The sequence below is a fragment of the Vulpes lagopus genome, chromosome 8 (genome assembly GCF_018345385.1).
Source record: "Vulpes lagopus strain Blue_001 chromosome 8, ASM1834538v1, whole genome shotgun sequence".
NCBI classification, from domain to species: Eukaryota; Metazoa; Chordata; class Mammalia; order Carnivora; family Canidae; genus Vulpes; species Vulpes lagopus.
The window spans coordinates 84,810,149-84,830,917 of NC_054831.1; the positions used below are offsets into that span (position 1 = coordinate 84,810,149).

At 42.4% G+C, this 20,769-nt stretch overlaps 1 protein-coding gene across 2 annotated transcripts in view; it reads right to left on the reverse strand.

Annotated features, from left to right (window-relative positions):
- Positions 1 to 1,355: 1,355 nt before the first annotated feature.
- Positions 1,356 to 20,769, reverse strand: part of PFDN1 (prefoldin subunit 1) — a 68,586-nt gene continuing 49,172 nt past the window's right edge. For both annotated transcript variants that reach the window (XM_041766249.1, XM_041766250.1), the window contains exon 4: positions 1,356 to 1,775. In XM_041766249.1, the coding sequence (XP_041622183.1) occupies positions 1,692 to 1,775 (84 nt within the window). In that variant the 3' untranslated portion in view covers positions 1,356 to 1,691. The remainder of the gene's footprint in view (positions 1,776 to 20,769) is intronic.

Genomic DNA, 20,769 nt, shown 5'->3' on the forward strand with positions numbered 1-20,769 from the left:
CTGTCTTTTTAATGTTCAAAATCCATTTCTTATTGGCCTTTCACAAATGTGCTAAATGACTTATTTTTTTGGCCAAAGGCTTAGCTATAAAATATATATTTATAAGATTATACGTTCACGGTAGTGACATAATGTAATACCACTGAATGATTTATTTGCTTACACCCTGTATGTTTCAATAAATTTGTCTGAACCTCAACTGTTTGAATTATTCCAGACAGAACATAAGTCTTGGGTTTCTCCACCAGGAACCACTGTTCAGTATTAGGAGGAGGGGTCTACTTACCTTTTCGTTCTACTGTGGGTCAGTGCTATGAGGAAGGCAGATTCTATGGAGCCCTCAATAGGCTAGCAGTTGCTGAAGGTGCTGGTGCTTTTACCCAGAGCCTAGGAAAGGACCTCTAAGTAACTGTGGGCTGCTCCAGACTGGCCTGGGGCCAGAACCGAGGCCTTCTTTTCTGCTGCCTGCCCTCTCCGCCCCCTCCACACACACACACACACACACACACAGGAGAGAAGAGCTATCCTAATTCAAGCCTGCCAGTCAGCCAAGCCACCTATCTCAGATTTGGCCACAGGGTGGCGCTGAGCCACCATAACAGAGTCAGATTTTCTGTTAGTGGACTGGCTCTACCAGCCCTGGGAGGCTGTAGTCAGCAGCTCTCTGCTCACTTAAAATGTGAAGCAGTGATGGGCCCATAAACATTTACCAATTCTCTTTAAAAGAGATCCGTATTTTATCCATCACCTGCTTCCATGGAGTAATTGGTCCCACAATAGCTGATTTCAAGCTACCAACATGATGTTTCTGAACACAGAGTTGGGAAGAAAAAGCAGAAGAGTGCTCCATTATGTAGTATTTCCATGATCCAGATACAGTAGTCTTAACATCATAAACATAAATAATGACCAGATTTAGTCTGAATATTTATGATCCTTATTATACCTAACTTAATTTTTAATAATTGGCTCTCACGAACCAGTAAAAGCCAGCGCCAGTACACCACTGTCCCTAAGCTAAGCCTTTAAGGAGGCCTTAGGATTGTAGTGTCCACTTCTATGACACTCGCCAAAGAGTCAGCCATGGATGTGCTGCTGCTTTATTACTGCATTTTCTTGAACATTTGCAACAAGCCACCAAGGTTACTTAAATTCAGCTATCCCCCCTGGTCTTCCTTCTTATTTGCATGGAGGCTCAGAGGTGAGGGATTTTACTCAAAGGAACAGAAAGGGACAAAATCAGCAGCAAAGTCTTAAATAAAGAGGTCAGGGAGGAGTTGAGGTTGAAAGCCTCTACCTCTCTGGCCCTTGGTTCTCATCCTTCAGCTCAAGAAAGGCAGACTTCGTAGAGTGGCTGGGGGAACACATGCCTTTTATTGGTCTAAGGAGCATAACTAGTTCATAGGCTTGGGCAGAGCTCCCCTATCTGTATGGCTCCCATCTCCCTCTCCTGGGAGTTTGTGACTCACCCCCAGGGAGAAAAGTGTTCTGGACAGGGGTGGCAGACAGAGCCAGGATAAAAAATACAGAACTGGGGTCTGAAAGGGTATCATGGTGAAGTAGAAAACACAGGGTTATGAGATCATCCAAATAAAAAGTCCACCCGGGCAGAAGAGAAGTTTCTCCACGTGGGCCCCCCAACTGCCCTTGCCAGGAATGGGAGGGGGCAGGAAGCTTCGGCTGGAGATTTCCTATTGTGCCCTTCGTGCCATCAGCATCTCCCGGATGTTGTCCTCAGCTTCCTTCACACTCCGCTCCAAGTAGGATTTTTTCTGCTGCAATATGAAAAAGAAACCAGAATTAGGGAGTATGGATCAGGTTCACAGATGCAGCTTTTATGTCCAATGGTAACGGCTTGTCTTCTCTGATCAGTGACTTCCAGTACATATTGTCTATTGGGGCCAGATACATACACACCTGCCTAGAGTGCTCCCCTCATCCCATCCACAGGCCTCAGAGGGGGGAGAAGGAAAAGGTTATTTGGTGCAGGAAGCAGAAGTGCTCTGTGGAAGGCAGCTGTGCTCTTCCCTTAGGAGGAAGTGGACTCAAAACAGGCGTCTCAGTACATGAAGTTATACCAGACAAAGGCCAGGAAATTCCAGTACAAAGCTCTGGCCTCATAGCAGACTGTCTCTCAAGGTTTTCCATGCCCTGGGCCCAGTGCCTGTAGCTGCCACTGCTGCAGAATGGACAGGGTGGGTACCAGAGGGTTCTGCTCTGTCCAGTGAGAGGACACGCTGCATGAGTGCTAAGAAGTTTTATTCACACATCTCATCAAGGCAGATGAGTCAGGATGAAATCTGCTTTTCTAATGAAACTGCTGCCTGCCAGAAATCCAGGACAGTGACACACTGAGTAAAACAGACCTTTTGGAAGTTTACCTCCTACCCCATCTGGGTCCTAAATTAAAAATCTCAACTTACACAAAGAACTTTACTTCAGGAGCCACACCTGGCCCAGGATTACAAAAGATTAGTCAAAGGAAATGATGTCTGTACGTTATTTGTCCTGTGGTCGGTCACTCAAAAAGTATGGTGGCTTCACCACCAGTCCCTGCCCCAAGGACATAGTTGTGGCTGCATTCCCACTTAAAAGACATGAAATGAGGCTTCCTTTTTGAGGAATACTCAAAATAGTCCCCTCTCTACGGGTACATGTGACTGGGCACCACTGGAGTCTGCCAATAACACACCCCGATCTAAGCAGCTAGGGTACAGGCCATGCCCTTCTCTCACTCACCCCTATACCTCTTACCCTGGTGGCTGTGAGTTCACTCTGACCAGTAAAGTGCACAGATGACCTGGAAAACCAGGGAAAGATTGGGCCAGAGAACAGGTGAGCAGCCTGGCCTGATAGGCTGTCCTTAGGAACTGATGCCCAACCAAACCACTGTGGCAGGAAAATAGAAATGGAGGCCTTCACCATTAAAATCTCTGGTGTTCTTCTACAGATCCCTGTGTCTAACTTCTCCCACTCTGTCCAAATTTTTTTTTCCAAGATTTTATTTGAGACAGAATGAGCAAGAGGAGGAGAGGCAGAGGGAGAAACAGACTTCCTGTTAAGCTTGGAGCCCAAGATCATGACCTTAGCTGAAGGCAGATGCTTTAACTGAGCCACTCAGGTGTCCCCAGATATTTATTAAATGATACATTTGGAAACTTTTTCCTATATGCTCCAATGCTGTGACATCAGTATCCGTTATGTGAACCTCTGATTCCTGTTGGTCTTCTCCTAACTTCAAATTTACTGAAGGCTAGAAAAGGCTCTATCTTCTTTACTCGTTTCCCATGTGTCCAACTTGCACACAATTCCTTACAAAACAAGAGGCGCTCCACAAAAATTCATACTGGCCACAAACATATACTGTTGCTAAGTAATTTATTATGTTGCTAAACCTGATACAGTGCTATCACTGTGATATCAGCTATTACTATGATATCAAAAAGGGAACTTTACATGTGGTGACTTAAAGAGAGAAATACTAATAACTCCTGACACACCACTGAAGAATGTACATGTACTGGGTGTTGCACAGAAGGGGAGCAGAGCAAATAGTGAGTGCCATGTACCATCTGGGCACCTTCCCAGCTCTGTGTGAATCTGAGGAGAAGGCCAGTGGGGCAAGAGGAGCTATGCCTCCACAGCATCAGCTGGCGCTCAGGGACCCAAATCCTCTGCAATTCCATCTCTGCCAACTTGCTGCCTCAGTTGTCGAAACAGTAAACTTAGAACATCAGCTGGAGCTTTTCTACCTACTACATGGGCCTCTGGACAATCAAATTCAGATTATAATTCTTATCTTAAAATTCATCATTCTGGGGATCCCTGGGTGGCTCAGCGGTTTAGCACCTGCCTTTGGCCCAGGGCGCGATCCTGGAGTCCCGGGATGGAGTCCCATGTCAGGCTCCTGGCATGGAGCCTGCTTCTCCCTCTGCCTGTGTCTCTGCCTCTCTCTGTCTATAAATAAATAAATAAATAAATAAATAAATAAATAAATCTTTAAAAAAATAAAAAATAAAAATAAAATTTGTCATTCTCTGCTCTTCTATCTTCCAGTTTCAGTTTTGTGATTTTTTTTCCATGATTTTTACCATTGCCTAACCTAAACTCTTCAAGTTTAAAAAAATAATGCAAAATAAACCTATCTTTCAATTTTTAATTAACTTAGTAAACTTACTGCACATTAAAATTTTCATCTCATCCTAATAGGTGAGTGGGTCATCTCTTGCACAAAAGGATCTTTTTTTTTTTTTTTTTAAAGATTTTATTTATTTATTCTTGAGAGACAGTGCAAGAGAGGCAGAGACACAGGCAGAGGGAGAAGCAGGCTCCTCGCAGGGAGCCCAATGTGGAACTTGATCCTGGGTCTTCCAGGGTCACACCCTGGGCTGGAGGCGGTGCTAAACCACTGAGCCACCGGGACTGCCCAAAAGAACCTGTTTTCTAACGTTTTCAATAGTTCCTGTCTCATCTTCAAACACACCTAAGCCAAGAAGACCTTCATAATCAAACCTGAATCAGAGTATATGATATGCATTGAATGGTCTCTCACTAAAAGACATGTTGAAGTCCCAACTCCCCATCACCACCCCCACCACCACCTGTGAATGTGTTTTATTTGAAAATAGGGTCTTCACAGAAGTAACCAAATTAAAATGAGGTCATACTGAGTTGGGATAGGTCCTAAATCTAATGATTAGTGTCCTTATAAGGCTATGGAAGGGACATACACAGAATGCCATCCCTTGATGGAGACAAAGGAAGGATCAATCTATAAGCCAAGGAAGACTAAGAGTGGTTGGCAACCACCACAAGCTAGGAAGAGGAAACAAGGATTTTTCCCCAGAGGCTTCAGAGGGACTGTGGCCCCATGACACCTTGATTTTGTTCTAAAACATACGAGAATAATTTTCTGTTATTTTAAACCAACCAATATGTAGTAATTTGTCAAGCAGCCCTACAAAACCAGGAAGTGAGGGATGTCCCAGAGACACAATCTACCCAAAGTTCTTCTGTACCCACGCTGAATCACAGAGGTCTGGGTAAGGATTCCTTTAGGTTGATATACTATGACCTGGACTTCGCCCCAGAAAATTGTGGTACAAGGATTCCAAATACAAACAAGACTGTCAGAAAGGATGCAGAAAATTAAAGAACCAATGATTAAATCAAAATTTTCTTTCTTGAATTTCCACACTTTTTTCCCTAAAACTATTAGTCAAATCAGAAATTCTGTGGACCTGTCTTCCCCATTTCTGTAAATGACAACTCCATTCTTGCAAATGCTTAAAACCTTTGGTGTCATTTTTTAATCTTTTATATCTGACATCCAATCAACCAACAAATCCTATGAGCACTACTCTCAATATGTATCCAGAATCTGACCTTAATGTATAGATAGCCTCCTAAGTGGTCTCCTTTCGTCTGTCTTTTGATCCCTATTAGTTTCTTCTCCACACAGTGCCCAGAGTCCTCTGTTAACATTTTAAACCCTCCAATGGTTGCCCATTTCAAAATAAAAGGCAAAAAACATTTTCAAAAGCCATGTTTAGTCTCCTTTTCACTCTGACCTCAATTCCCTGTCACCCACTCGGCTCCAGCCACACTGGCCTGCACCTTCGACTCTGAGCTGCCCCTCCAACCCACCAGCCATGCTCCTGTTTGGCTTTGGCCCTTTGGCTCTTTTAGGAACACTCTTCCTCACATATACACACTTGCTCGCTTGCTTCCTTCAGGCCTTTCTCAAATGCCATCTCATGAATATATGACAGCTCCATGCTCCCTATTCTCACCCTGATTTGCCTACACAGCACCTGTCGCCACTGGAAGTGACAGTATTTGTCCATCTTCCCTTACAAGAAAGAGAAGTCAACGAGGGCAAGGCTTTGTTCTGTTTGCTGATACCCCACTGTCTAGAAAAATGGCTGATACATGAGAGGAACTCAATACCTGCTAAATAAAAGTGCATTTATTATGAGCAATGACGACTTACTGATGTATCTGCATGCATGCTGCTGCCTTTATACGTGCCATTCACGTTTATAACGTGAAAGAATGAGACATATCAACAGAGCAAGCAAAGGCAGAACATGACTGTCTCCTTCAAGATGGTTTTCAATTTGGGGCACTGCCTGCCCCAATATAAACTCACGTTTATAACGTGAATGAATGAGACATATCAACAGAGCAAGCAAAGGCAGAACATGACTGTCTCCTTCAAGATGGTTTTCAATTTGGGGCACTGCCTGCAAACCTCTGCCCCCAGGTAAACATAGGTCTAAAACTCAACCGTCACTGATGTCCCTGGGAAAATTAGAGGCTTGCTTCCACAAACAGAACAGGCCCTAAGGGTCAAGCCCTTTATTAGATCAACTTGTAAAATTATAAAACAAACTATCCCCATTTCCCATGTCTTGGAGTTGGAAATCCTTGAGAAAGTGCTTGGAGACTGACCAGGGCTACTGTGAGCTACAAGGCGATTATGGCTGCTGTGTAAACTCCAGAAAGCCTTTCAAACCCACACCTTCCAGCAGGAGTCCCAGGAACGCATTTGCTGGCCTCACTGCAGCATTTTTTCTGTCTTGCTGAGCAATCTCCCTCAGAACCTTTTTCCTAGGAAATTCTCTAGTGAAATCAAACCACAGAGCTCTGAGTGCAGGGACATTCTTGTGGGCCGTGCTCTATAGTTAAATTCTGAGATTTCCTGTGGGGCTCACCATGGCCAGGGAAATGACATTGCTGGAGTTATTGCTCATCCCCCCGAGGTTCTTCTTTCTGGAAGTCAGTCTGAGGAGCCAGTGTTCCATTTATAACCTTCCATGAAGGAAAGAGGTTCAAGTCTTTACAACTCTTCTGACATGACAATCTCTCAGACCCTTGAGGGTAATTCATCTTGTGATGCTATCTTATTGACTTTTTTCCCTTAGGGACTTTGTTTCCCCTTTCTCTAATATTTTTCCTCTCTGCCATTTCTTAGGGTATAGAAAGCAGTTTTCCTCTCTCATCCTCTACTCCCCATCTGTAAAATGAGGATTTAGACCGTACCAGTATCCCTACTCCCCCATTAGTCACAGAGCTTTTACTTTTGAGATGAACTCATCTCAAAGACAAAACGTAAGATGGGTAAAATAGAGCTGGGATAAGGGACAGGGGAGATATGGTGGATAAAAGCAGACCTTGTGGCTTGTCCCATGCTTCTAATCCAGGCTACAGGGGCAGTAAAAATGGGCATCTTGATTCCCTTCTGCTCCTGATATTCTATGAGATCATTCAGAGACCCTCTGCTCTGAGTCCCATGTTTCAGATCCTGAGACTGACCTACCCTGACCACACACTTCTCCCCTTATGCTGAATCCATGGCTGCCAGCTTCTGCAGGCCACTGCCAACTTCAAACTCTACTAATTAATCAAAAAAATGTGAAGCAAAGGCCACCTTCTCATTGTTGCACCCATGACTCCCAAATTAGAAACCCAGAGCCTCACTCTCATGCTCTCTCAGTTTGCAGAACTCTAAAATGGCCGGAGGATGCCAGCTGCCCACACTGGGGAAGTTTAGTAAGAGGCCAAGAATTCACCGAAGGCTGAGAAGGCATGTCTTGGCAGATGGAGGTAAAATGTGACAAAGGCACAGAAACAAAAGGAGGAAGAGAAAATAAGAAAGGCAACGAGACAGGATCAGAGAAGTCAGGAAGGGAAATGAGACCGAGGTGGCAGAGCTGTAGCAAGCAGGAGCACTGCAGAGCTCTGAAAGTGCAAGTGAATGGGTGAGGAGCACTCACCAGAGGCGGGAAAGACAGGCCTTGCCTGACCGGGAACTGAAAGCTAAGAGACTGATCCACAGACACATGTCTACTTGGGAACTCATTGGAGTACATTCACTGCACCATTAATGACACAACTAGGCAATACGGGAACTTGTGAACTATAACATAAGACTGGGAGACAAGCTCAAGGAATGAGAAAACAGTTTTAGCCATTGACTGGGAGAATATAAGAGAAATAAATCTAAGGAGTAACTGTCTCTGCAAATTTCATTAACTGCTTTCAAAAGTTCCTCTGCTAAAAAAATGTGGTTCAGCTAGACACTGAACCTAGAAAAACTGAACGGTTTTTCTCCCAGGTGTTCTCTTCCCTGCAAAGAGACTCTGACATTGCTACTGTGTGGGGCCAGAATCCCAAATCCCACCTGTGATTGCATGCTTAATCTACCCAAGACAAACCTCGACACGACTCAACACCTTATGGCAGAAATACACTGAAGGCAGCCTGGGTGGCTCAGTGGTTTAGCACCGCCTTTAGCCCAGGGCGTGATCCTGGAGACCCGGGATCAAGTCCCACTGTCAGGTTCCCTGCACAGAGCCTGTTTCTCCCTCTGCTTGTGTCTCTGCTCCCCACACCCCCTCTCTGTATCTCATGAATAAATAAGTAAAATGAAAGAAAGAAAGAAAGGAAAGGAAAGGAAAGGAAAGGAAAGGAAAGGAAAGGAAGGAAGGAAGGAAGGAAGGAAGGAAGAAATTAATTAATTAATTCACTGAAGGAAAGGGTGGGGAAAGAAGGATTCTTACTTCTTCCCTGCAGTCCCCCTATGCTTTGGGTGATCAATACCAGTGTTGCCCTCCCTAACACATCAGCTTCATTTAAGTCCCAGAGAAAGCCCAGCCCAACAGACAATCCAGGAAGAAAGTAGAAAGAAAACTCCTATGTAAGTGCAGAACCAGCAGGGGCAACTGTTTCAAGGCACATGGCACTGATGAGGCTACATCCAAAGCATCACTACATTTTAGGGCACCAGGATTAAATGGGATGAGACATGCCAATATATCATGTCAAGTGATAAGCAGTTGAAGTAGTTAGAGACATGTGGCTCAGAACAGATTAAGAGGAGAAGGAACCTGACCACCACCTTAAATATCTTAATGCAATGGCTCTTAAAATGTGGTCCCTGGAATTTTTCCAGCATCAGCAACTCCTGGGAACTTGTGCAAAAAGCATAATCTCAGGCCCTAACCCAGATGCACTGAATCAAAAAATTCTAGAGATGGGGCCCAGCAATCTGTGTTTTCAAGCCCTCCAGGTGATTCTGAGGCACACTTAAGTTTGAGAACCAAGGTTCAAAAGTGAGAGTCAGCAAACTGGACTTTTTCTATAAAGGGCCAGATAGTCAATATCTTTGTAGTCTCTGTCACAACCAACTACTCAACTCTATCACCATGGCATAAAAGCTGCCATAGACAATGTGTAAACTATGCATGCAGTATAAACAAATGAGGATAACAGCTATGTTCTAAAAACACAAAAACAAGCAGCAAGTTGGATCTGGCCAGTAAGCTATAGTCTGTCAGTCTCTGTTCTTAAGGAAAAAAAGTGAGTCTTAGATCCCTGGGTGGCTCAGTTGGTTAAGTATCTGCCTTCGGCTCAGGTCATGATTCCAGGGTCCTGGGATCAAGGCCCGATCAAGCTCCCTGCTCAGTGGGGCGCCTGCTTCTCCCTCTTCCTCTGCCCCTCATCCCGTTCATGCTTGCTCGCTCACACACTCTCTCTCAAAATCTTTAAAAAGAAGTCTTAAAAGAACTGATTCCAACAGGTAGAGATTTCAGAGATGTTTAACTTTCGATGAAAGCTACCTAATAAAAGCCCAAATTTCCATCTATCCATCCATCCATCCATCCATCCATCCATCCATCCATTCATTCAGCCTAGTGCCAAACCATTTTCTTTTTTCCTTCAAAATTCTGGTCCTTGAAGTTTGTGGCATCATGCCTTATCATCATCCTCTCCCCACCTTCCTGTTACTGCAATCTATAATTTCCGGAATACTGTCCTTCATTCACTAATGGCTCACTGTCTTCCTTTCCACCACAGCAGTGGTGGAGGCACCACTCAAAGTGCCTCCAACAAGAATGCAGATGATCCATCCAATACCATGACGTCCCATCCCCTTGCAATTTTTACTTCACTCCACCTCAGCCACCTGCCCACAGTCATGCCCTAGGTACCATGTCATCACCATCAACTGTGCCATCTCCAAAATTTCAGGTTCACCACCACTACTTTGTATTTTTCCAGCCTGCTTTATCTGAAAACTCAATTCCAGCACTTTTTTTTTTTTTTTAAGATTTTATTTATTTGACAAAGAGAGAAAGGAGAGAGGGAGCACAGCAGGGGGAGTGGCAGGCAGAGGGAAAGGGAGAAGCAGGCTCCCCATCAAGCAGAGAGACCAACATGGGGCTTGATCCCAGGACCCAGGGATCATGACCTGAGCTGATAGCAGAGGCTTAACCCAACTGAGCCACCCAGGTGCCCCAACTCCAGCACTTCTTCAACCTCATCTCAATGACAAGTTTTTCATTATACATTATTGTTTCCATGTCCTTTCCCCCACTACCCACCCTACCAAACTAAGCTTCCACAGTACATCATTTATATTAACCCCTTACAAACATCCTTTTCTTCTTTGCTCTGCTCTCCCTCTGTTGCACCTGCCTGGCAAATGCCAACCCAAGTTAAACCCAACCCTTTGCCTACTCCATGACTGTACCTACATGTTGCTAGAGAAGAACACTTAAATGCACAGAATGGTTTCACTTTAAATTCAGGACCATGAATCTCAAATGAGCACTCAACATTGTCCTACTATCCTATTAAACTACTTTAATAAGGTCACTTGTGTATTCTCCAAAATAACTATTTCATACTTTATCTTGTCTCCTCAAATCTCCTATATTCACTCTGTCCTCCCCTCTCCATCTCAGGTCACTGAGAAAATACAAGCAATCTCATGAGAATTCACTCTTCCCCCTGCTACCACATCTACTACCTGACCCACACCTATACATATATCCTCTTCTCTCCCCTGTGTTAAAATGCATTAGTGTCCCTGCTTCTGTCAGAACACAACCCTTCCACTTGGGCACTGGTTCAATCTCCACTCACCCTCTCAAAACTCACTGCTGCAGTAAGCCTTTTCCTTTTTTCTTAATTTTCAATTTCTCTTTCTCTGCAAAATCTTTCTTGTTGAGGCAGATTATTTAAAAAACACTTTCGTGTACTCACATTCCCTGCAGGTACTCTCCCCTTTCTCTCCTTCCCTTCTTAGCACAATTTCTTGAACCAAACATTTTAGTAGCTCCCTCTACTTCCTTACCTCCCATTTGCTCCCCAGATGTCTCCAATCTTCAATTACTATTGTGCTTATTTTTTATAGACTAGAGGAATCTGTTACAATCTTCTTGTAACTCTGGGACTCTCTCGGCCAAATACTCTCTCTACAAGCCTTCCAAATGAGCAAATAGGTAAGTTTTACTACTTCAGGGTGCCTTTCTTTAGTTTGCCCTAGTCTTACAAGAGCTAGAGAATCCAATCAACAGTATGTACAGTGGAGTTTGGCCCGCAGGCATGATAAGAGTAGGTGGAAAAGGGTGTGCCTTCTCAGAGAGGAAGTAAGGGCAACACCTCAAATTCTTGGAAGTGGAGGTGCGCCTGACTCAACTGTGAGGGCAAGAATACAGGGAGGTACGTGAGGCAACCACCTGAAGTCATTTCAGTGCTACTCTCTGCTCCAAGCAAATCAAGAATTTCAATTTTCTTGCAACTTAACAACAAAAAGATAACAGGATTAAAAAATGGGTAAAGGACTTAAAAGGACATTTCTCAAAAATATATATATATATAAATGTTCAATAAGCACAACAAAAGATGTTCAACCTTATTCATCCTTTGGGAAATGCAAATAAAAACCACAATGAGGGGTGCCTGGGCAGCTCGGGTGGATGAGTGTCCAGCTCTTGGTTTTAACTCGGGTCATGATCTTTGGTCATGAGATCAGGCCCCTCATGAGCTTGGCACTCAGGCCAGAGTCTGCTTGAGAATTCTTTCCCCATCCACCTCCCCTCTGCTTCCCCAACTCCTGTTTGTAGTGTGTGCTCTTGCACTCTCTCTCTCTCTCTCCCTCAAATAAATAAAAATAAAAAAAAACAAAAAACTTAAAAAACCCCACGAGACACTACTTTGTACCTACCAGGATGACTATATAAAAACCAGAAAATAAGTACTGAAAACGATGTGGAGATATCAGAACTCTCATATACTGCTGGTGGGAATGTAAAATGATGCAGCTGCTATGGAAAACAGTTCAGCCATTCCTTAAGAAGTTAGAAGCTAAAACTGTCACATGACCCAGCAATTCCACTCCTAGGTGTATACTCAAGAGAAATGAAAACAGGTGTCCAAACAAAACTTCTGAATGTTCATAGCAGCACTATTCACAATAGCCCAAAAATGGAAACAACAAAGTGTGATATACTCCTACAAGGGAATGCTTACTGTTCAGCCATAAAAAGGAATGAAGTTCTGACTCATGCTACAACATGGATAAACCTTGACAACATGGAACTAAGTGAGAGAAGCCAGATACTAAAATCCACACACTGTATGATCCATTTATATGAATATAATAATAGGCAAATCTATACAGACAACAGATAAGACTGCTGGGTGCTGGAGGAGAGGGAAAATGGCCCATGACCATGGGTAAGGGTTTCTTTTGGGGGGTGATGAAATGTTCTAGAATCAGAGAGTGGAGATGGTTGCACAATATTGCAATTTTATGTCACATGAACTTTACCTCAATTAAAAATAAAAAGAAATTCCCAGTCTTCTCAAAATGCTGAACCAAGAAGAAAAGACAGGGCATAAAAGCCCGGTGTTTAAAAACAAGCATGGTGGAGTGCCTGCATGGTGCAGTCAGTTAAGCCTCCAACTTTTGGTTTTGGCTTAAGTAGTGATCTCAGAGTCTTGAGATTGAGCCCCGAGTTGAGCCCCATGTCAGGCTCTATGCTCAGCATAGAGTCTGCTTGTCATTCTTTCCCCCTCTCCCTATGGCCCCTTCTGGTCATGCTCTCTCTTTCTCTAAAACAACTAAATAAATCTTAAAAACAGGCATAGCAAGGCAAGCTCCTAATGAATTACTTTCACAACAAATCAGTCTTTGCTCTACCCAAAAACTTAAGAGAATCACACACAAACGGGCCAAGGTAAAATAAACTGACGTATTAATTTCTGAAAACTAACTTTAATGTTATCATAAGTGTAAGCACTAAATATTTAGATTAATGAGTTAATTAAGTACTTTGGGAGAACTAATGAACAAACAAGGGTAAGGAAACTTCTATGTGCTCACATTACTACTTTCCAATTGAGGAACATATTTATACAACTAAAAAAATAGAGATATGGCAACCGGAAACCCATAAAAGGAATGGGAACAGTGAAAACAAGCAAGAGCTCAAAGCTACCACAAGCACAGATTGATGACTCATAGGCACCTCCCTTTGCTGATTTGTCTAGGTCAGCAGAGGGCAGAACTGGAGAACTACAAATATACAAAATCAAAGAGCTATTTATAAAGCTTTCCCCCCCAAATGTGCTTTCTTTTCATTAAGAAAAAGAAAAGGAAAAATAATAGTTATACCTCTCAGTATCACCAAAGATTACTACGGTTCTCAAACTCTAAGCTAAACCTCTAGGTCAAACAACCTAGAGTCTTTGCTCACATTGCTTGCAGTACTCTAAAGGGCACCAGGAGGTCAGCTCACATCACCCAGTGACACTTCTCCATCTGGGGTGATCCAGGAGCTCATACCATGATGAAATTACTCTACAGACCAGACGTCACAGCTGCCACTTGTCCCAACTCTACACACACCCAAGTTACCATGGAACTGGTACAAACAGAATGGAGTTTAATATGCTATTAGCTCTGATCTAAGTAGCTGACATAACACCAATTAAATTTATAATGACACTGGAATAATAAAAGAGCACTTGGCACACTTCTTTGCAAACATGATTCAAAGGGTGGTTTTCATTTAGCCCTTTCTTCAATTTCCAGATGCTAGATCACTTAGGAGCCACTTACAATCTTTCTATTCAAAGAGTTGGTGTTTAGGAGGGTTATCATTTCATAAGACTACTAACTTTTAAGGCCCAGCTACTAGGAATATTCAACTACAGTACAGCAACCTCCATTTCTTTCAGGGTAAAGTGATTATTGTGGTTGGAATCTAGAATCTTGGGTTCCTACTCATCTTCCTCTCTTTCCCTGATTCTAGTTCTGGCTCTATGAAGAATATTTGATCTCTACTTTTAAAACACAGGGAGAGGCCATGAAATTCATGAGATGGCTTCACCAAGGAATCCATGGCTATTAGGAAATAAGAGCAGCAGAGCAGCAGACATCACTAATCTGCTGGCACTTGCATACTTGAGCCCCTCAACTAGCCCTACCAATGGTTGTATTTATGCTATGCATGGAAGAAGTCACTGGGCCCTCTGGGCACACTGACATGATATATACTGAAGCTATAGATAATGGGTCCTTTGTTCTTATGGAATACCCTAGAGTAATTTAAATGAGTGAACTACATATATTAGTGTGGGGAGAACTTAAAAAAAAAAAAGTTACTGAAAGATACGAACACTATGATGTTATTTGTTAAATATAAGATGCCAAAAAACATGGAATGGAAAGATACATACAAAAAACTGGACAGTAGTTACTTCTGGTGAATGGGAAGAAAACTGAGGTGGGCTTGGAAAGGAAGTTACAAAGGAGATGTCAATTTCATTAGTATTGTTTTATTTTTGTAAAATAATAATGAAAAAGTAAATATTACAAAATATTAACATTAATCCTGGGTAGTGAACAGGTGTTCATTAAGTTAGCTTTGTATATTTATCTTCAATTTTTTTCCAAATTTAAAAAAACACTTTATCTTATAAACATTTGGTGGCAATATGCTCAATAGTAAGTCGCTCCTGAGCATCCACCATATGTAAACAACAAATCTTCTATTTATTGAGCATTTACTTGATAATAAATGCATAGTGTCAAATGATTTACATGTATAATGTTAAAAGGTAGGCATCTGGCAGCGGGGGGGGGGGGGGGGGGGTGCCTGGCTGGATCTGTTGGTAGAACATGAGACTCTTGATCTCAGGGTTGTGAGTTCAAGCCCCACGGTGAGTACAGAGATTACTGCCGCTCCCTCCCTACAAAAGGTAGAAATGTTTAAAAGGAGAAATGCTTATCCTCCTCACCTCCGGTGTTCCTCAGCTATAGCCCTGGCCTCAATTTATTCTCAGGAAGATTAGTGGATTTTCTGACCGGGAAAAAAGTAATGTTGCTCAACCCCTTCTGCTCTGCCAGGATCTGCCTGCTTGCAACAGGTACGTATTTTCCCATTTGTTTGACAGTCTCAGCGTGCCTCTGCAGCAAAAGACCTGTGGTTGTCCCACAAATGCAGAGATTTGCTGGAGAAATTAATCTCATCAGTATGCCTAATTCTGGATCCATTCAGAAACTGCTGTTATTGCTGCATACTGAAGCCATATTCTTCAACATTATATTTAACTAATAGAGAAAAAATATATAAAAATTTTTATCTCGGCAGCCCTGGTGGCTCCGCGGTCTAGCGCCACCATCAGTCTGGGGCCTGATCCTGGAGACCTGGGATCAAGTCCCAAATCGGGCTCCCTGCATGGAGCCTGCTTCTCCCTCTGCCTATGTCTCTGCCTCTCTCTCCCCTCTCTCTCTCTCTCATGAATAAATAAATAAAATCTTTAAAACAATTTTTTATCTCAATCTGCCTTTCAGTTGGTTCCATACTTAGGCAGATAAGAAAGGGATTACTTCCTCTCCCTCTCCATCAATACTGTTGTTGTTACCATTTTATAGAAGAATGGATTTAGGCTTAGAGGCACTAAGTAATTTATCCAATGTGTAGTAAGCAGCAGGGTTGGAGTTCAAATTCATATTTGTCTGATTCCAGAGTTTACATCCTTAATTATTATGTCAAGACATTATGCTGCACATATCCGAGTAAAGAAAAGCAATACCTACTACTTGCTAAAAATCTTCAGGATGAACTAAAAAAAATTCTAAAAGTTAAAACTTTTCTTAGTATATACTGAAAGAGGGTAGGAAAGTGCACATATTTATGTGTGTGCATATGTGAGAATGTATATGGATAAAGTAGTCATTATAAAATCCCTTTAGGAAACTTTTAACCTTCAAAACTAGTAGGCATGTTTGTGTTCACCCATGTAACGTCCCACCACCCTCAAATATGACTCAAGATACCACAGATGCACAGCAGGGCTGCTTATCTTCTTTGCTGTAAATGAACTGTGTTCAACCACTCCCCTGCAGTACAGAGCACTCAGCTCTGAGCCTAACCTGATATCAGCCTCTACCTCCTGCAACCCCTCCCCAAAGGAACAAACCTGCTTCCCTCAGCAGACCAGGTTTGCCCAACTCCAGAGTCAGTACTAGTTAAGAGAAGTCCACAAAGCATTTCTAACTCAAGTGTAGGTAAGCTGACAGCTCCAGCTGCCACCACAAAACCAAGGGCCTGAACAGCCTCCTAACTATGGAGGGAGTAAGCTCCTTCTCAGCACAGGCTTGCCCACATGGGCACTCACTTAGTTCTTTGGACTCAACACTACACACTGTCCACACCTCTGGAAAGAGTTTTACATCCAGCTACAGTGCTGATGGGCTTGGTCCATGAATCTCATTCATTCTTTCTCTAGCTGCCCTTTCTCCTTAGTTGATTAAATCCAGTTCTATAACTTTAAATGACACCTAGAAACTGACAATTTTTAAATAATTCTCAATTGTATTTCACTAGCCTGGAGTACCAGATTCATATATCCAACTGTCTATTCAGTACCTCTACTTGGGTATCACAAACCAAACTTTCAATTTGCTTTTAAAATTACTTTTGAAACATTAAGATCAAGTAGGAAAAATTGACTAATGAATGACCAATAGCACATCTGTTCCCATAAACATGTGGAATCTCTGTGAAACACAGTATACACGGAATGCTGGGTGGAAATCACACTAAATGAATAGCATTGACAGTAGGAATAACCACTTACCCAGAACAAGTAGTACTTACACAAAGTGAGGAGAAACAATGAAAATTTCATCCATTTTAGCCTTAACTCTTTTCTCTTAGACCTCTCTAGTCTCATTTCTCACCCCAGCCTCCTTTACCACTCTACTTCCAGACATTTGTCCCCACTATTTATTTGATCTGAAATGTTCTCCCCCCTGGCTCAGCCCTAATCAAGCAAAATTGTAACCTTCAAAGTCCAGGTGAAATGACCCCTCTCCTATGAGCCCATTCCAGATCTCTCCAAGAGGAAAATGAGTGATACATGTGGGAAGGAAGGAGGAGCCAAAAGTTTGAGTCGTCTCTTTCATCTCCACACCCAACTGTCTTTGGCTCTACCTTAAAATATATCCAGTGTCTGACCACCTCCACTGGCACTGCCCTGTCCAAGATACTATCAATCTCTCACCTGGATAATGTAACAGCCTTCTAATATATCTCCAAGTTTCCACCCTTCTCCTCTATAATTTTTTTTTAAGATTTATTTTGAGGGGGGCAGAGGGAGAGTATCTCAAGCAGACTCCTCACTGAGAACAGAGCCCGATACAATCTCAATCCCATGACCCAGAGATTATGACCTGAGCCAAAATCAAGAGTCTGACGTTTAACCAACTAAGTCACCTCTAATCTATTTTCAATATAGTATCCAGTCTGGTCCTGTTAAAGTATGAATCAGATCATGCAATTCATCTGTTCAAAACCATCTCCAAACTCCCAATTCCAAGGCCCTATGAAATCTATTCCTCGTCTCTTCCCTGATTTCTTCTCTTAGTATTCTCTACCTCACTCAGCTCTAGATGAAATGGCCTCCTTGCTATTCTCCCAACTGGTCAACTGAAGTCTCACCTTCAGGTTTTTGTATTTGCTAGTTCCTTTGCTTGGAATCCTCTGCTCCCAGATGTATAGGGAGCTTGCTCCCTCACTCCCTTCAGGCTTCTGCTCAAATAACCTTATAAGAAAAACCTTCCCTGTCAATACTATATAAAATAGATTGTACACTCCCATCATTCTGGTCTCCTTACTCCAAGATATTTTACTTTTAAGCATGCATAAATTATATTGTTTATTATATGCTGCCCTCTTCCATTCACCAGAATATAAGTTCCATTCCCATCAGAGCCTTTGCTAATTCTGTCTTCACTGCATGTAACAGTGCATGGCATATAGCGAATACAATCGACTGTATATAAGTATGAAAGTAAGAACAAAAAGCCTCCACAGACATACCATGTGTAATCCGGACACTCAGCAAACATTTAATAATACTTTTAAAAAAATATGCATTGGGGCGCCTGGGTGGCTCAGTCAGTTAAGCATCTGCTTTTGGCTCAGGTCATGATTCTGGAGTCCTGGGATTGAGTCCCACACTGGGATCCTTGCAGGGAGTCTGCTTCTCCCTGCCTATGTCTCGGCCTACAATCAGAAGCTCCTTCTTTATATTTTTCTTCACCACTTATCTAAAGAAAGCACTCAGAGAGTATGCTTTAATGAAGGCTTTGAATTTGAACTCCAAAGAAAACTCAGGTTCCGAACAGAAAGTGAAGTTTCTCTTTACAAATTTCTGGAGCTAATTAAACTCAACCACAATTTACATGTTTTGAGCTACTTTAAAGATTTAAAGTACTGCCAGATATGTCACTCCACATGAATCACAAGACTTTATCATATATATGACACAGATAATCCTGAAGATTTGTACATATTTGAAAAACCTTTAGTTCAATTAAAATCATGATTTCAGGATGCCTGGGTGGCTCAGTGGTTGAACATCTGCCTTTGGCTCAGGGCATGATCCCTGGAATCGAGTGCCGTATCAGCCTCCCCACAGGGAGCCTGGTTCTCCCTCTGCCTATGTCTCTGCCTCTGTCTCTCTCATGAATAAATAAATAAAATCTTTAAACAAAAATAAATAAATAAAATAAAATCATGATTTCATTAACTTAGGGAGTAGGGCAGGTTGGTGACTTAAAAAATGTCCAAAAGTAAGCATTCCCAAAACCTATAGTAAAGTGCTCAGATCCCAAAGCTTTAGGTAAACACCAGGATCTACATTAATACAGGTTTCCCCAAGATATTTCTCCCCAAAGAATCTCCAATAAAACCAATCCATTTCTTTCTTTGGTGCTTAAAGCGGTCAGGTTCAGACCACCTCCCCCCCATTCCCAAAGAACAAAAAAATTGCACAAAGGAACGGATTCTGGATATGACTTCAGATACAAAAATCAGTAGGCGGGATCCCTGGGTGGCGCAGCGGTTTGGCGCCTGCCTTTGGCCCAGGGCGCGATCCTGGAGACCCCGGATCGAATCCCACATCGGGCTCCCGGTGCATGGAGCCTGCTTCTTCCTCCGCCTGTGTCTCTGCCTCTCTCTCTCTCTCTCTCTGTGACTATCATAAATAAATAAAAATTAAAAAAAAAAAAATCAGTAGGCAACCCAAGACTATAAGAATCAGTAATTCCTTTGGTGGTTCAAGACAAACTGTAGAATGCCAAAAATATAACTGAAAAGTTGGTCCTAGTTTTCATATACTCCATCACTGGTGAATACATAGCAAGGGACAGGAAAGGCATTTAAATCATTCCCTCGGGGATCCCTGGGTGGCGCAGCGGTTTGGCGCCTGCCTTTGGCCCAGGGCGCGATCCTGGAGACCCGGGATCGAATCCCACATCAGGCTCCCGGTGCATGGAGCCTGCTTCTTCCTCCGCCTGTGTCTCTGCCTCTCTCTCTCTCTCTCTGTGACTATCATAAATAAATTAAAAAAAAAAAAATTTAAAAAAAAATTAAAATAAAATAAATCATTCCCTCAATGATCAACAGGTTTACAAACAAGTACCAAATTGCTATCTCTACTTTATAGGAAGTTATTTCTATTATTAGAAAAAAGCAAAGGCAAAGGCAAGTCAAGAGCCGAATTCAAGTAGAGCTTCACATTGGCACTGTGGGTTAAAACTGCACAGGTATACTGTAGTCAAATGTGTGCAAATGTCATCAAACAACCTGACTCCCTGAACAGAGTTAGGAAAAAGGACTGAACAGAAAGGTTTCTTTATTCTCACAACTAACTCCCCCATCTATAATCACCATTTTCTCCCTCTCACCCTCTCTTATACACCAACTGCTTATTTCCACTGTCAAAAGCCACATTAAAAGACCACAATCACCTGATTAACCTCTAGCATAACTAATGATTGGAGCATGCTCTTTAAGCCCCCAAGCTCCGGCTCTACACTGCAAGTGGGTGCGTGAGCCATTGGGGTTTGGGAAAAAGGAGAGCTCAAACAATGTTCTTGTTAGCACTTTAAACAAAAAATCCATTCAATGGGAATGGCACCATGTTCCTTTTGCCCTAGGAACTAAATTAAACAGATTACAGATAGTGGCAAGAGCTGGCCTTAGAACAGCCTCCCCCTTATTTATTATTTTTAGCTATTTAGTCCGACAACGCCTGACAACTAAACATGCCTAGAATAGCTAAACGGAGGGGGGATTATCAGATACTACCAGCAAAAAAAACACTAGTCATCACTTCCTCCAACCCTAAGAAAGAATCATTTTCCATGTCTTTATAACATCATGCAGAGTTCGAACTTTTAGAGTCTCATATAAAAACAGTACATATAAAACATCAGTGGAAACCGATAATGCTTCCTGATCTGGAGGACTGTTCCACCCTCACATGTGTTTTCTTAAAAACAAAAGCAGAATAAAATGAACTAAGCTGTTTTACACAAAAGTTAGGAATAAAATGCATCTGTGTCCATTTTGGAAGAAGTCGCTTACAAGATAATTATGTACCCAAAAAGAATGGCTT